Source organism: Uloborus diversus, chromosome 1 (assembly GCF_026930045.1).
Source record: "Uloborus diversus isolate 005 chromosome 1, Udiv.v.3.1, whole genome shotgun sequence".
Lineage (NCBI taxonomy): Eukaryota > Metazoa > Arthropoda > Arachnida > Araneae > Uloboridae > Uloborus > Uloborus diversus.
In genome coordinates this window covers 165,764,111-165,780,388 of record NC_072731.1, presented here as the reverse complement: position 1 = coordinate 165,780,388, position 16,278 = coordinate 165,764,111, and the positions used below count along the sequence as shown (strand labels likewise).

Below are 16,278 nucleotides of genomic sequence, written 5' to 3'. Positions count from 1 at the left end.
TGTATTGTGTTGAAAAGTTCAAACTATTGCTATTCAATGGTATTTTTTTTCGTATGATATTCAGTATGAATAAAAAATCTGGAATAGTAAAATAAACTGTATTTAAAATTATAAATTTTTGAGAATACCGATCAATCACCTAGCTGCATCCTTGATAGCAAAAACTTTTATTTTCTCCGAAATAAATTTAATAGTTTCTTTTTATTACTAGTTTTAATAGTGATTAATTGAAACCATATTCATTCTTTTAATATTATTTTTTTTCTTTCAAGGTTAAGGCATTCATTAAAATGAATAATCGTAAAGTGTGCGCCAATTCAGTTTTCATTACCTTGATACTTTTTTTTTTTTTTTTGATTTTGTTGTATTACCTACAAATTTAAAATTTTTGAAATTATTAAAAAGAATGAGAAGAGCTGAAAGCAGTGATTTCAAACTGTGCGGCGCCGTTTCTCAGGGAATGGTCTTCAAAAGGGGCGAACAAAATTATTGGAATTTAGGTTGTAAAATTTACTGTCAACATAAACAAAACATTAATTTTTAACAGCTATTTTTGATTAATTTCACGAATTTTTTGCCAGACATTAGAATCAGATGCACGAAAAATAACATTTAATGCTTGGAGAATATCGTGTAAAGTTTTTTTTTTAATTTTTTCAGTAACTGCTGTGTGCTGTCCTTTGCGTGATTCTTGGTAGTTAGTGCACTATAGTAACTTTAATTATAGCAATATAAGAGAAACAAATGTCGAAAGTGGCCAGAAGTGAAAGTACAATTTTCTTTATATTGAAATGAGTTTGAAAATAAATTTATGAATTCAAATTTCAAAATTTTCTTAATAAAAATTATAAAATTCATAAATTTAAATAATAATAATAATAAGTTTTATCAAAATATAGCAAAAACTTTCCAAGGCAAATAAAATCATCGCGACATAAAACAAATGAGGGTATTTTCAAGATAAAATTAATTGACTTAAGAATTTAATTGGGTTATTTAAGAGAAAATGATTAAAAGTCAATGAAAGAGTTTCTAGAACTGTTCTTTTAGTTAAATGAGAAAAAAATATTTGAGCTAAGTGTTTTAATTTGCTGAAATATTGAAATTAGTTATACTAATGACATTAATGAGAAACCATTTTATAAAAAATATAAAAGTTATGAATCAACTTTCGAAGCCGTAAAAAGTTTTGAATGAAGCTTTGAACTCCAATGAATAAACGAATTTTATGACTCGCATTTGTTTCTGGTATGTTTGTTAATGATATTTAGTTTAATTATTTAGTTTAATAAAGGTTCAAAAGTTATGAAAAGTATTTTTATTAAATTCAACTATAAAGACAGCAGCATAATGATAGTAATATTTTATAACAGTCAGCAATACTTATAATTAAAAAATACTGCGTTTAATATGTCGTTTTGGGTTTTCGTTAACTAAAACCCAATAGTGTAAAAACAGTACACATTAAGTGAAATTAGTATTTAACTTATATCTGCCTTATACTTAACGATTAAGTGACATTAGAAGAACAATATTTGCTAAGCTTAATATTATGACCACTTTAACCCATCTTACTTAAATTGCTCTAAAAAATTATCTAAAACAGATTCAGCTAACTACTAATGAATAACAGTTCTTGAGACGTGTAGGAAGCTTCCTGTGCAGTGTGCAGTCAATCTGTTCATAATTCCAAAAACAAAATTTCTCAAGAATGTTAAAAGAGGTGTTTAGATTTTAAAATTTTTCATATTCACACAAAATATTTATTTTACCAGATCAAATTTCGCCAGTTGTAAAATTTTGTATTCAAAATGTAGTTTCAAACTCCCCTACTCTATAATAACTTTTTCACATTCATTCAAACATTTATTTCCAAGCTATAGCCATTTATTTGACGAATGACCACTTTACCCCGTTGACCACTTCCCCCACTAGAACCTATATCTTTTAAAATTAAATCATTGGAAGTTCAGTAACATATACGTTGAGAGCAAAAGTGGGGAAAATCAATTGTTTAATAATTTGTATTTACACCATCAGAGTTTGGTTTTAACCTCATTCTAGTGAATGCGAAAGTAGTGCAAAGTCTAGGTTCAACTACTTGCCGATTAACAGTAACCGTACTCGTTAAACGGAACAACAGTAGTATTTTGTGCTAAAGGAACTACTGAATCATTCAATTACTCACCACTTTTGCTCCCAACGGCTTTTATTTAAGAGATTATCTGTAGAATAGCAATAATTACAAGAAATTCAAAGGATACGGCATCAATCCCTGGTGTGGTAATTAACTCCCCGTGATTTACCCACTTAAAGAATAAATATTGAACTAAGTGAAAAGAAATACGGTTTTCTTACGTTTTCAATTTTTATTGAAATTTTTTTCTAATTAACTCCAACATTAAAATATATCTACACGCTTTGTTTTTAAAGTTTTTAATTAAGTTTTTTTTTTCCACTCTAGGAGGCCAGATGTGGTTACGTAGTATTATGGATGGCACTATATTTCATGTTGGAACCAGTGCCCTTATCCGTAACTGCTCTGATACCAGTTGTGGCCTTTCCTTTTCTTGGTGTTTTGTCAACTGCTGAAGCATGTTTACCGTACATGAAAGTAAGTAAATTTCTGGAAAACAATTGTAACAGTTAGTAGCTTATGTTGCCGTGTTTTCAATCTTCTTGATGCTAACTTTTTTTTAAATTAATGTTGAGACTATATTTGCTTTTTTCTTTCAGCCTTTTCCGTATTATTCGTGTTTGTATATCAATCCCATTATAGTTTTGAAGCCAAAAAGAAAAAAAAAGTTATTACCAGAAAAAAAAGCCGCTGTTAATATTATAGCTATTAACATTATTAATTTGAGTCAAATGAAGACAAAACAATAAATTCATCATTATTTAGCCTAGAAGCAATTCCACAAAAAAGTGGACATAAGGATTGAGATTTAAAAATTGTTTTATTGCTACAAGTAATACATCTCAAATTAAAGCTAATAACATAAGGTTTATGAAATTATAAGGAAAATTTTAATAAAAGTAACTTTTCTTAGATTTTTTTTTTTTTGCCCTAAAGTTAACGTAATATAAAAAACTTGTATTTTGGAAAAACATAGTATTTTCATTCGCCTAGGATTAGTATTTAAAACAGGAGAATTTCGTATGTGTGTGTGTATACTATTATTTGTAACATTTGTCTATCCTGTGGAATACTTAATTTTTCATAATAAAATATTTAACAGGTTTTTTAGTATAAATAAAATTATAAGGTCTCGCTACCACAGCCGTCACAAAAAAGATGCTTACGTTACCACAGGAAATATATTCTTCCATAGAAAAACATGAAAATTTCCAAAGTTATAATGTTTGCAGGTCTGATAAGAGTACAATGTTTAAATTTGATCAAATGTTTATTCTCTGGGAAAATTTGGTGTGACGGGTGTGACAAACGTTTGTGACGAGTTTGACAAAATCATTAAGAGAGGTGTAACAGCATTTAAAATATTTTTTAAAAACTGTCCAAATGAAATAGGAGATCAAACCATTTCATTTCTTAACAAATTAGCATTGTAGTTAAAACAAATACCTAAAAATCTTATAAAATGACAGATTTGAACTATTTTTATTTCAAAAATTTTTGTGTTAAGTGAGTTATTTTCATTTAATTCTTGAAACATTTCAAAGGAGTAAAATAGCTTTAAAGGAAGTAAATAAGCAGTTGCACATTTCCGTAACTGCTCTGCCTTTTTAAAATACCTCAGACAATTTTTTTTTCATGAGATAAAAAGTAATATCGGAGACACTAGAATTATACAACAAGTAAACTTTGCCCAAAATTATGGCACAAGTTCTCAGGATGCAATTTAAAGTCTTATTAACAAATTATCACATTTACAAAGTGTGCATGGTTGAAAAAAATACAATGTGCTCCCTTATGGAAGTAAATTACTGCATCATGACAAATATGCTCCATGGGGCATTTTAAAATGCTAGCATAACTGATCTGAAAATAGAATTGCCTTTGCTATGAAAAGCGAAAAAAATGTTCCGATTTCTGTAGAGCTCAATCAAAAAAAATGTACAACAATCAAACTAGTGCTTTTTTCTAAGAGGGGATTTTCAACTGACATGAAATTAGATTACTTTCACCATTTTGTCAAGAACGTACGCTGTGTAGTCGTATTTGTGGAGGGCTAAATGCAGTCAACGTTGTCAAAACGAGCTAAGTCAAATCAAACTGCTTTTCATTTATTTAATTGTTCAGTGAAGATGACAGGAATTGATCTGTATATTGAAGCAAACACTGTAGTCTGAGTGAATATCGTCTGCAAGTTAGAATTAATGAAGAAATGAAGTTCAGAGAAGTGACAACTTTTGGGAAAGCAGCTTCTGATAATGTTTAAGCTGAACAGACTGCAAAGGTTACATTGTAAAATATAACTATCACTGCAACTCAAATGCTATATCTTACTCCCAGTCAGGTTATATTAACACATGATACAGCTTTTATTTTTCTTTTCACTAACCACCCAAGGAAATGTAGTACAAAGCAGTACATTATCAGTATTATGTTACTGTTTTAGTTTTAACTTTAAAAAGAAAAAATAAGTAGTAAAGATATGCAAGCTAATGGATGACGCTGTTTATTTTTCCCCATAAAAGGTGATATTTAAAAAAGTAATTGTTCGTAATTACCACAAAAAAAAAGGCTACACTTGACCTAATTTCGTTAGCGGCTATTAACGAAGTGCTAAACTAAATGTAAACGCAGTACTAGCTATTTTTTCTTATGAAATTAAATTTACATTCACTATTGTCAAGTATGTCATCTGTATTGATCACTATTATTTTAGAAATTGCTGTTTAGTAAAAAATAAATAAATTCACCATAAATATTATGTATTAAGTTTCACTTGAATGTCTTTTATTAGGAAAAAATGCTATAGTCATGCAACTTTAAAACATTCACAGGACTTTCTAGAAATATGAGTGCAGGTGAAAACTCGTGTCTCGCAAATGTCACACCCGTCACAAGATTTTAAAAATTTCTTTAAAAAAATTGAAAAGTCCCGCAGTTTTGCTTCAACTCAGTTATTCAGGCAAATGCATAGTTAAAATGATTAAAATACTTTGTTAGTGTTTGTTAATTAATTTAGTGCTCAAAATGTTTGTTTAACCAGTAAAAATAGTGTCTGAATGTCACACCCGTCATAATGGAATTGTCCCTAGGCAATTTACCCTGATTATAACAGCATGTCCTTTCACGAGATTTTGCTTATCCTAATATCATGTAATTCAAAATTTTAGAGCATTTTAAATTCAGCGAAAATATTAAGTTATTTGAAACAAAATTGTTTGGTAGCTGAAGTGGTGAGCAAAGATTAGTTACCTCGTGTATTTCAAAATTCACCTTTTGAAATTATCTTAATTGATTAAAGCGTCTGTCACACGAAAAACATTTTAAGCGAACTTTTTTCGTTCATTACCCATTGACTCCTCTTTTTCCTTGAAGTTACCGCGTTAGTAAGACTAGATTCACGGGTTAGTCACTACTTTTAAATGGTTCATTTAATTTGAACTTATTTTATTCATATTTTTGTTATTTTTCTCGTTATCATTATTAAATTTTTAATAATTGTTTTGCAATTATATTTATACTTACTTTTAAATTTAATGTTGATTTATTTATTTTCTTGTTCAAAAAAAAAAGAGTATGTTTAAAATTTGAAACACAAAAAGTTTCATATCCCGCTTTAGCTTTTTTCCGTAAATTTTGACTAGAGAATTATCTTTGCTCCCAAACAGTCAAAAACCCTTAATGTCATCAAGTTTGACGTTTTGCTGATACCATAAACATGAGTGCGCGATGCCGTGCGCTAGAAAGTAAACGAACTTGAATGGCTTTGAAAGTGAAAAGTCGGGTTCAATTACATTCCATTAAAAAAAAAGAAAAAAAGAAATCCTTCCTCAAGAATTTATTGACATAACCCAATTGAAGTGCGTGGTGAAGAAGCCATGCTGTTTACTATTCTAATTCTTAGACTTTTTGAGCAATCACGATTGCTAATTGTTTTCACTTGACCGTCCTTGATGTTTGGTTCTTTTTTCAACCGCACCGTCCTCTGCAGGCGCGACTCCTCCCTGTAGCCGCTTCTCCTGGTAGGTGGCTTCCATGTCCGACACACACGCACGCTCATACACGTACACAGTCACACACATACACACACGCACTTTTACGCACCTACACACACGCCTACGTGCATTCACACAGGTCTACGCACACACAAAAGCCTACACATACACTTACAAAAGCCTACACATACACTTACACAACTGTATACATTTAACCGCCCAAGAGGAGGGACAGAAGCCGTTTCTAGAAACAAGTGAGAAGGGCAGTAACTAATGTGTAGGATCCTGTCGCAACTCGTGATTGCGAAAAACACAATTTGAATTCAAAATTTCAGAATTCAAATTACCATTCATTTTAACCTAAAGTGAAGTTTTAGTCCATTTGAGCGACTCCACTAAAAACGATTTTGAATAAAATGTGAAATAGTGTTACCATTACGTGCGAAACCTCGTGCAGTATTGTTTTGCATTTCTGCTTCTGATGAACATGCCCAATTCACAACAAGATAAACTTTTATTTAAAAAAAATGACTTTAAATTACAGCGAATTCCAAAAAACATCCCAAAACTCAGCAAACAAGGCGATTTCACGCTGTAGGCGTCGTTGCAAGGACAACTCAAAAGAAAATTTTATCGCAAAAATTACTTCAAGTTGTCATTTACTTTGAATAAAGTAAAATTTCGAATTCGGACTCATTAAAATTTCTACGAATTGCTGTTCAGTTGAGCAATTGCAGTTTGGGGTTGAGCATGGTGTCTACACCCCATACAAAATATTATGAAGTCACGATTGCCCTTGGGTTGTAGCCACCTTGTTGAAAGCACACATTAATAATTTTAAACTTAACTATTTTCACTGGTTAATATACTTTTAAACATCAAGTTCTGATTTGAGTAAGTATTCGTCTAAAGATAGCGATAAAAAAAAAAGAACAGCACATGATTTATTTTGTGGTGAAGAAAACTGTCACCGAAATAGGAAAGCTCTTCTTAAGTTTAGCGGGGAACAAGCGAGTTCATTCTTTTCATACTTCCTGCACTTACTTATCAAATTGACACGATAACATTCTTTTGATGATTAAATGGAAATTTATTAGTATTTTGACTACACGTGGTAGATTTATGATACGATTCTGTGTGCTTACTGGAAGGACCGTCATTTCCAATTATTCCAGCGCGGGAAGGAGAGGGGGGTAGATGGTGAGCCCAACAGCAGAATTTTTCAAAATCAATCTGCAAAGCAGCAGAAACATAGTCTGCTGGATAAACCGACATTATATTAATCATAAAACTTAGACAATGACGGGTAAAGCTTGAAAATAAGATGCAAAACTAAGAAAACTTTTAGTTAGATGCACGATAACATGTTTAAAAAGTAAATAGAAAATTTGGTTAGCTTCAGTAATTTTTTATTTGAAGCATGAAAAAGAGAGGGATTAACTATCTTAAGTTCTTTCGTTTTTTCGTTCTTCTTAGTTCTGATATTTTCCAGGTTTATCTATCTGAAGTGTTCAAATATTATTTTAGTTATTTTTCCTAAATAACAAATATAGTTTGCAGTGGTGGTGCGCGATCGATGGAAAATATCGATGTTTCAAAATATCGATAGTATCGATATATCGACTGGAATAACATCGGTGTTTTGAACACCGAACTTTTTAATGTATATCTCGAATAGCTGTTTTAATGATGGAGCTTAAGTACCTGTGTTTATTAATTAATAACTAAGGTTTTTGAACTTCGAAAGAAAAGTCATTAATAATAATATAGTTAATAATTAATTTTTCAAATTGAGTAATACAAAGGAATAAACAACTCCTGTATGGATTTAAAATGCAAAAATTGCCACAACAATAAAAGTTTATATGAAACATTTCGTAACATCTTTTATTTTCCACCCGAATGATACAAAAACTGAAAGAGAGTTATTTAACAAAATTGATGCGAATCTATTAGAAAAAAGTGAAAAAAAATTCAAAATAGTTAACACACACTCACAAACACACAAAGAACGAAAAAATAAAAGAAAAAAAAAGGAAGAAGAAAGAAGGAAAAAAGAAAGAAAAGAAAAGGAAATATAACAACAAATAATTGCGCTAGCATACTTACATCCAATTGAACTATGTAGAACTGATAAAAATATACTAAAACGAAAAATTAATTCAAAAATTATATCTATGTTTCAAAACATCAATATTTTTAGGTCAATGTTTTGACACCATCGTTATTTTGTCACAGATGTCGCACTTGTAACACTCAATGATTTAGTTAGCAGCATGCTGGGAAAAAGAATTGTTAACTTGTCTGCTACATAAGTGTACATACTTCTATCGACAGTTATCTATAGAGAACTCTTTCCAGTGTGATAGACGTCAAAATAACTGATTTATAATGGAGTTGACATCATAACTGCAAACACATTTCACATTTTTAAGAGTGTTTTTCGTTCAGTTATAAAAACTCAATATCGAAAGCAAAACATTGATTTTAGAAAAAAACAGCGACTCTAAAACACCGATATTTCGAAAACTTCGACGTCTCTCATAATTAACTGGAATTAGCTAGAGAAATGACGCATAGATATAACAGGGAAAAAACGTAAGAATAAATAATGTGCTAATATGTAGATTCATTTACATTTGAAACACAAAGAAAAATTGCACAAATATTTTTTTAAAGCATTTATATTTATACTGGTTGGAAAGTATTGCAAAGAGTATGGCACATATTTAAGGTAAAATTATAATCTGTACTTAAATCAATGATTTATTGAGAAAAACCTACAGCAACCTCATTATTCTAGTTAATAGTATTCTGAAATAAATAAGGATTGTTGACTTTTCTTCAATAGAAGCTTAATTTAGATAACTAACTACAGAAAACTTTGTCCAGTGAATGTTGAAGTCATTGATTAAAGATGTAGATTTTATCACAACAGCATTTTCATAAACAAAACATCAGTTTTTATTTTGTGGTTCAATGTCGACATCGGAAAAATATCAAACTCAAAATATATTTCTGCCCGAATGTTTGGCCTAAGCAATATTTATTTTGTTTACAGGATACCATCATGATGTATGTTGGAAGTCTCATGTTGGCAGTAGCAGTAGAACATTGTAACCTTCATAAAAGAATAGCTCTAAAAGTGCTTCTATGCATAGGAACTGGCGCAAGGTGGTAAGTAATTTCTTTCAATAAATTCTTCAGTATACATTATCATTGATACATTCTTTTCCATTCTACAACTTTTTAATAGGGATAAGAGTTGAAAACTCTTTTTTTTTGCATTTGACTGGATACTCAGAATGTGATGAAGTTGTTTTACATGTTTACTTGAATATTTATTGATGCTTGTCTTGTTTCTTATTGTTTTGTATACTATTTGACAAAATACGTTTTAATCGTGTTAAAAAAAAACTACGTTAAAAAACAATCTTGGCATTCTTCAGAAAATGACTTTATTTTTTACTTTTTAGCCCAATTTTTATAATATGAATATAGAGTTTTTTCCTCTCAATGTTGTTTATCCTATTCTGTAGTTTTTCTTTTTCAAAATTTTATCATACTATATTATTTTACAAATTATATTTAAAATATCAATAATATCTACGGCTATGGTGCATAAAGGATCTTAAAGTTTGTGTAACTTGCCGTAAATTATACAAATTACAGTACTAAGACAATGAAGTTAATAGTTAACCATTTTTAATTGCAAACAGTTTAATCAGCAAAATGCCTTAAAAAGCCTTAAATATCCATTTGAGAATTACTGATTTCCTGTCCACAAATTGCTTTTCAGTCCAAGGTCGCTGTTTCGCCATGTCAACCTAGTCGGAAAACTAGGGACCTGACACGGAATAGCAGTTGTATTAGTCATAAAAATTTTCGTGGGGAGGGGACGCGACCGCCAAACTGACAAGGGGCCCGTTTTGGCTCTCGGCGGCCTTGGCTCATCCTGTTTCATCGGACCAATATGGTTAAACAAATGCACAAACTGTCTCAAGATCGCCCTCTATCGATTTACAAACATATCTCCCTAACAGATTCACCCAATCAAAGTAAATGAACTTGAAATAACGCGCTACGAATTAATAACCTCATTTTTAGTTGTCCCTTATTGTATTTAAACTGGAGGAAGATAAAGCTGTGCACTGTAATACTTTTTAAAAACCCATCGAACAATGGGGTGGTTGCCTTCAGTCAAAAATATTACTTTTAGTCATTGAAATGGATAGAATGAGCAAAAAAAAATTACATGGACCCAGAAAATACTTTCATTTTCCCAACAGTAATTTTTTAAATTAATTTTTTTAAATGTTCGATTTTTCAAACAAGGCGTGGTCTTTATGACGTCACAAACGATGCAATTTGGCTCATCTTTCTACTACGTTTCCACGTTATGATAATCAAGCAGCGAATTAAAATTGCACTCTACGCTTGCTACCAACCATATCGTTGCCAAAACAGGTGAGTAAAGATGCAAATTAAATATTGTGCTCTTCTGAATGGCAACAGTGAATGGCATTTCATCATTTGTGATGTCATCGGCAGAAACGTTAAACGATGAAAGAGCACCGATTTAAGTTTTTTTTTTTTTTAACATTAAACTTAAAGAAATTATTTAAAAAGATCCTATGTTTTTAAACATGTTCCTTTTAGAAAAAAATATTTTTGAAATTTTGGAAACGACCCCATTGAGGCAGTGAGAAGCAAAGAGATGTAAGTGTCAAAACTAAAAAATTCGAGATAACTAGCGCAGATGTTAAGAGAACCTCTTCTCTTATGGGGCAAGTAACTCTGGTAGGTGCTGCTATACAGCATGATTTAGAAGAGAATTTCAATGAAAGCCTACCTAAGATCTGATCTTCAAACGCGTTTTACTGAAAACTTTAAATAGTCCACTTATATCTCTTTGCTTCTCACTGCCTCAATTATATTTTTTGATACAGTAAAACCTGTAAAGTTGACTACCCCTGTAAGTTGACCTCCTGTCTAAGTTGACCGCTATTTTCAGGCACAGAGTTAGATCTATAACATATAATTCAAACTCTATCGGTTGACCACCTGTTGAAGTTGACCACGAAAGTAGTGCATCGCAAATGGTCAAACTACAGGTTTTACTGTACTTGAATTTACGATAGGTATCCGTTATCGATGTATGGACCTTTTAAAGACTTTGACACTTCTGTGGCTTACAAATGCGTCACTTGAACACGACTCCGAATTTCCATAAACAAAACCGACCGCGTTTAGTATTCCTGATTAATTAAATGTTCCACCAGCAATTTCATGTTTGAATCTTCAATAACTCAGACTAGAAATTCTCTTTTACACGTTCCACCTATTAATATTAAGAACTTCCTTTAGTAAAAAAACATTTTTTTTGGGGGGGGGAGGTTTCTTTTTTTTTTTTCCTGTTCTTCGATTCGATTTCAACTCAGTAGAGAAATGCTCTCAGGCGTTTCTGAAAATTCTGTATCATGAAGTGATGAAATACTGTTCTTTAATTATGTAAATAAACGAGTTGGAGTTAGTCGTGCGCTTCACTCATCACCTACAATGCAAATGTGGTTAAGTATCATTTTAGCTGTGTTGCAAAAATTATTGCTTGCACTGGTATCTGTGCACACATGCCGACATTTTATCGTATTTGCTAAAGCTCATTGTACGTCAAATGAATGACGATCTGAGAGAAATATTCAAAAGGAGAGAGAGAAGGTGAAGAAGTTAAAAATAAAGAAGGCATTTATTGTTTCAGACGAAGTTTGTGAATATATAATGAAGGTAATGACAGGCTATATAAAGAAAATTATAAAAATTAAGTAACAGGAGAATAAATAATGTTGCTATTTCTTATTCGAAATTGATGATTTTCTTTTAACGTTTATGATGACAGCCCTGCAGCTTAAAAAATGATGAAGACATGTAATTGAAAACTTTTGTTCTGTCTTCTGATTGTTCGGCAATCAATTAAATGAGATTAGCGTCGCTGCTTGCAGACTTGGAAAACACAGCTTGAAGATCATACGTAAAGTAGCTCTTGCTTGGAATCAACTTTGATTTAACTCATAAACGGTTAATGTTTAATAAATCATCAATGGGCATGTTTTGTAATATTAGTCCTACTTTTTGTTGTTGCAAGTACATATTTAGTGTAGTTTGGGAAATTATTATAAACAAATTATGAAGAAAAGAAATGATCTGTACAGTAAAGTAAAATTATTGCTTTAATGAAAAGTCTTCCAGAAATTTTAAATCAAATATAAAAATCAAATTTTAAAATTCAAAATATATATATATATATATATATATATATATATATATATATATATATATATATATATATATATATATATATATATATATATATATATATAGTCGAACACGCTCATAACGAGGGAGAAGGGACCACAATATTTGCTCGTTATTACCGAGTGCTCGTAAAAACCGGGTTTGTGAAAAAATCATTAAAAATATCACATACTTGCTTTGATTGTTTTCAATTCCTCTATAGTGGCAATGAAGTTGGTTAATGCTAATGAACTGTCTTATTGCTTCTTTCTTGCGCTATTGATGTCTTCCAAGGAATATTCATTGACCAAAACATCGTCATTTTCACCCAGGACTAAAACGGTTGAACTTTCTCTGCATATCAAATGACATTAGTAGTTCAGCTTCCAACTCTTCACAATTTTTGCTATCGTCGTCGCTTTCATTGAATTTTTTATTTGCATCAGCTTGAATTTGAGCTACAATGTAATCGGAAATAAGTATATTGGAAGTGATAGCATTGACGTCAACAAATATAATTTTTCAATGCTTCTCTTACTACAAATTCAAAAAACTGCTGTCATGATTTGTTTTAAGAGTTTAAGATTCGTTATTTTGCTAGAAATCAATAGAAATCTAATGAATTACAAGTATTGCTCGTTTTAAGCGGGTTTTGCTCGTTAAAAGCGAGTTTTACTTCCATCGACTTAACATTGTACACTGTTAAAAATTTTCCGGAAAATTTACGGTAATTGTTACTGGCATCCATGTTGCCAGTAACTATTACCGTAAAAATCAAATGTTACTGTAAAATTTTATGGTTTCCTCGGTAGGCCACAGCAACCAATTGGCACTGGGATCGCTTATTTCTCCGGTATAAATTACCGTAAAAATCAGCGATGCGTTAGCGATGCCATTTTACAGTAACAATTACCAGAAAATCTTCCTGAATTTTTAACAGTGTGCCAACCAAATATTTCTGATTTCCTCGTTAAAACGGAGTTTTCGTTAAATCAGGGCTCGTTATAAGTGATTTCGACTGTATAAAAAAAATGTCTTCGTTTCCCTTTTTAGGCTCATGCTGGGTTTCATGCTTACCACCATGTTTCTCTCAATGTGGATCAGTAATACAGCAACTACTGCGATGATGGTTCCTATTGTTGATGCAGTTCTAAACGAGCTCGAGAAAGAAGAAAACGAAAAAGAGCCACTGAAAAATGAAATACCAGTCAGTTGTAAGTCTATAAAAGTTCTGAGTCCTTAATATTTTCATGCCAAGTTTCTACTATCTTTTCTTCTTATACTAACCGCTTACATAAACTTATAGAAAATTGCTGTTCCTTCTTTTTATCAGATAACACAATTTCTTTTTAAGGCGTCATAATGGAGGTCGTAATAGCTTTTTTGAAGCTCTTGACCATTCACTATTAAACCATGTAAAGTTGAAAAAAAAAATCCAGATTCAATCTGTTATTGCTCACAGTGTTGGCGAATTTGAAATGGATTGACTAAAAAAATTTAACCAATCAATGACCAAAATTGTATGGTTTAGCTACAGGTGTGCCTCTGAAAAACTGTTCCTTGGGCCTAAGATACCTTAATCGGGCCATGAGGGGGCATCGTTCTTAGAGGGACAGACAAAACTGTTCAAACAATATGAAATTTTGTCTACAAGGGCTCTCTCTCCCGAAAAATTTACGACTTTAAATACGGCATTTCACTTGAAATAAACTTACATAGTATACTAAATAATATAAACATTTTCGCGAACATGTTAAAGGTCTGAAAACACTATATGCACCTCAGTTGGATATAAAGCTACAAATTACCACCCCATGGCCAGAGCTAAGACGGAGTTGCAAGCAAACATCAGAAAGGTCAGTTATAGCATCCAGAGATTGCAGCTGCGCTCTAGCTTAATGCTCATGAGTCTGGAGTAGCTAAAACCGTGCTCAGGCAAAAAAACTCATATAAAGCTGAGTAGATTATCACACTGGTAGATAAAAATACTTTTGCATAACAGAAAGAGGTGTGCAAACATGGCGGCTCCCTATCGAAAAAGGAAAGACAAAAGTTAGGGTATAAACACTATACCCCCCAGCTATTGCAGGAGAAAGTCAGCAAAAAGAAGAGGATGCGTGAAGGGGGTCAGAACCCTCTCGTAGAAATTTGAAAAATTGATGTCAAAAACGCAATTTTCGGAACGTTTTGGTGGTAAACTTAGGTGAGATGGGGTTGAGCTTCCTTCCCGAGTATTTTTCCGTACTATAGTCCATTTCAGGTTTTCACTAGCGATATTAGGGGATTGAATGCTCTTTCCAGAAATTCGCACAAATAAAAGGTTAAAAACGCATTTTTATGCTATATGTGATAACGTTAAGGTGACAGGGAAGGTCCAGGGGCTCTCTCTGCAAAGGTTTTTCGCTATAGAACTCGGGAAAACACAATTATAGACTATCTTTGGGGACGTTAGGAGAGAAATTCTTTGGTGATTTACTTTTAAAAAAATTTCAAAATTAGTTTCATTAAGAAGGAGTTTTATGTAACTTCTGGTGAATTTTTGTTACTAGGCCGCTCTCCTCTGGATGTCTTTCGACATTGAACACTCCAATTCAGGTTGTAACTGGTGACGTTTGGGAAATGAAGAGGTTTTCGGAGGCACTATCTGGAAAGTTTTGTCAGTGAAGTATGAAAGACGAAAATTTTAGTCGATGTTTGGTTAAGTTTAGAAACTGGGACGTTTTGGAGGCTTTTCATGAAACTATTTTAGCAACTAATTCTTCAAAAGGTGACGTTTCGTTTGGGAAATGGAAAAAGTTCACAAGTTTTTTGACCCTGAAGTTCGAAAAAAACTCAACGATACGCTTTCTTCGTCAACGACCTCCTAACGTCACAAAAGTGATGTCAGGTCTTTATTCCGAGTTTTTTCCCAATTGAGATCCTAAAGATGTGACTTAAGGTTTAGGTTTGGGAAAGATAGAAGAATGGGGACTTCCTGCCTCCTCTTGACTCTATCGGCGTCACTCCCTCCTGAAATCTCTTTCAAGAAGTATTTCAAGAAGAAGAAGAAATATTTGGGAATTCTCCCGAGGAATTTTCTAAAACGAAATTTAAAGCTACGGGGGAGGTGCACGGGGGAACCTCCGGAAATTTATAAAAGTTGAAGTCTTAGAAGCGCAAAAATTTGTCTGTGTTTAAAGACGTTTAGCGTGTGGAGAAGAATTTGGGTATCTGCTTCGGCTAAATTTGGAAATTGAAGTTTAAAGGCCCAATTTCCCCTATCTTTTATAGTAATATTAGGAAAAGAATGAGTGTTCGGAGATCTTCTCCAGAACTTTTCGAAATCGAAGTCTTTAAAACGCATTTCAGGCTCTCTTGGACGATGCTAGAAGACGGGTTGGGATTCGGAGGCTGTCTTCTGAAATGTTTTGAAATTGAAATTCTGAAAACACAATTTTGATTTATATTTTAATGGAATAGGTTGTCTCCAAAGGAAATGTTTCAAGCTTGAAGGCCTATAGATGAATCTTTTTTTAGTCACGTTAAGGACAGTGTTTAAGGACTTTCCCTACAACATTTCGACAATAAAGCTAGAAAAGCAAGATTAAGCTTTTTTTAATGGTATTGTTAGGGGAAGGAGATTCGGGAGGCTACCGTCCTAAAAACATATTTTAAAGCCCACTTAGGCGACGATAAATAAAGATAGGTGTAGTATCACAAAAAAGTAGTTTGATATTGAAACGCCAAAATAAAATTTCATTTTATGTTTGTCCAAATAAGGGGTGAAGATTATGTTAGTAGGAAAAAATAAAGCTAGAAAATTTTCTCCAGAAATATTCAAAAATAGTGTATTAAAAATGCAATTTTAAGTAATCTTTG

General features: G+C 32.0%; 1 protein-coding gene across 1 annotated transcript in view; it reads left to right on the top strand.

Annotated features, from left to right (window-relative positions):
- The window catches only part of LOC129222727 (Na(+)/citrate cotransporter-like), a 77,704-nt gene that overhangs the window by 26,754 nt on the left and 34,672 nt on the right, over positions 1 to 16,278 (top strand). The window contains exons 2-4 of the mRNA XM_054857262.1: positions 2,465 to 2,614; positions 9,191 to 9,306; positions 13,474 to 13,634. Coding sequence (XP_054713237.1) covers positions 2,465 to 2,614; positions 9,191 to 9,306; positions 13,474 to 13,634 — 427 coding nt within the window. The remainder of the gene's footprint in view (positions 1 to 2,464; positions 2,615 to 9,190; positions 9,307 to 13,473; positions 13,635 to 16,278) is intronic.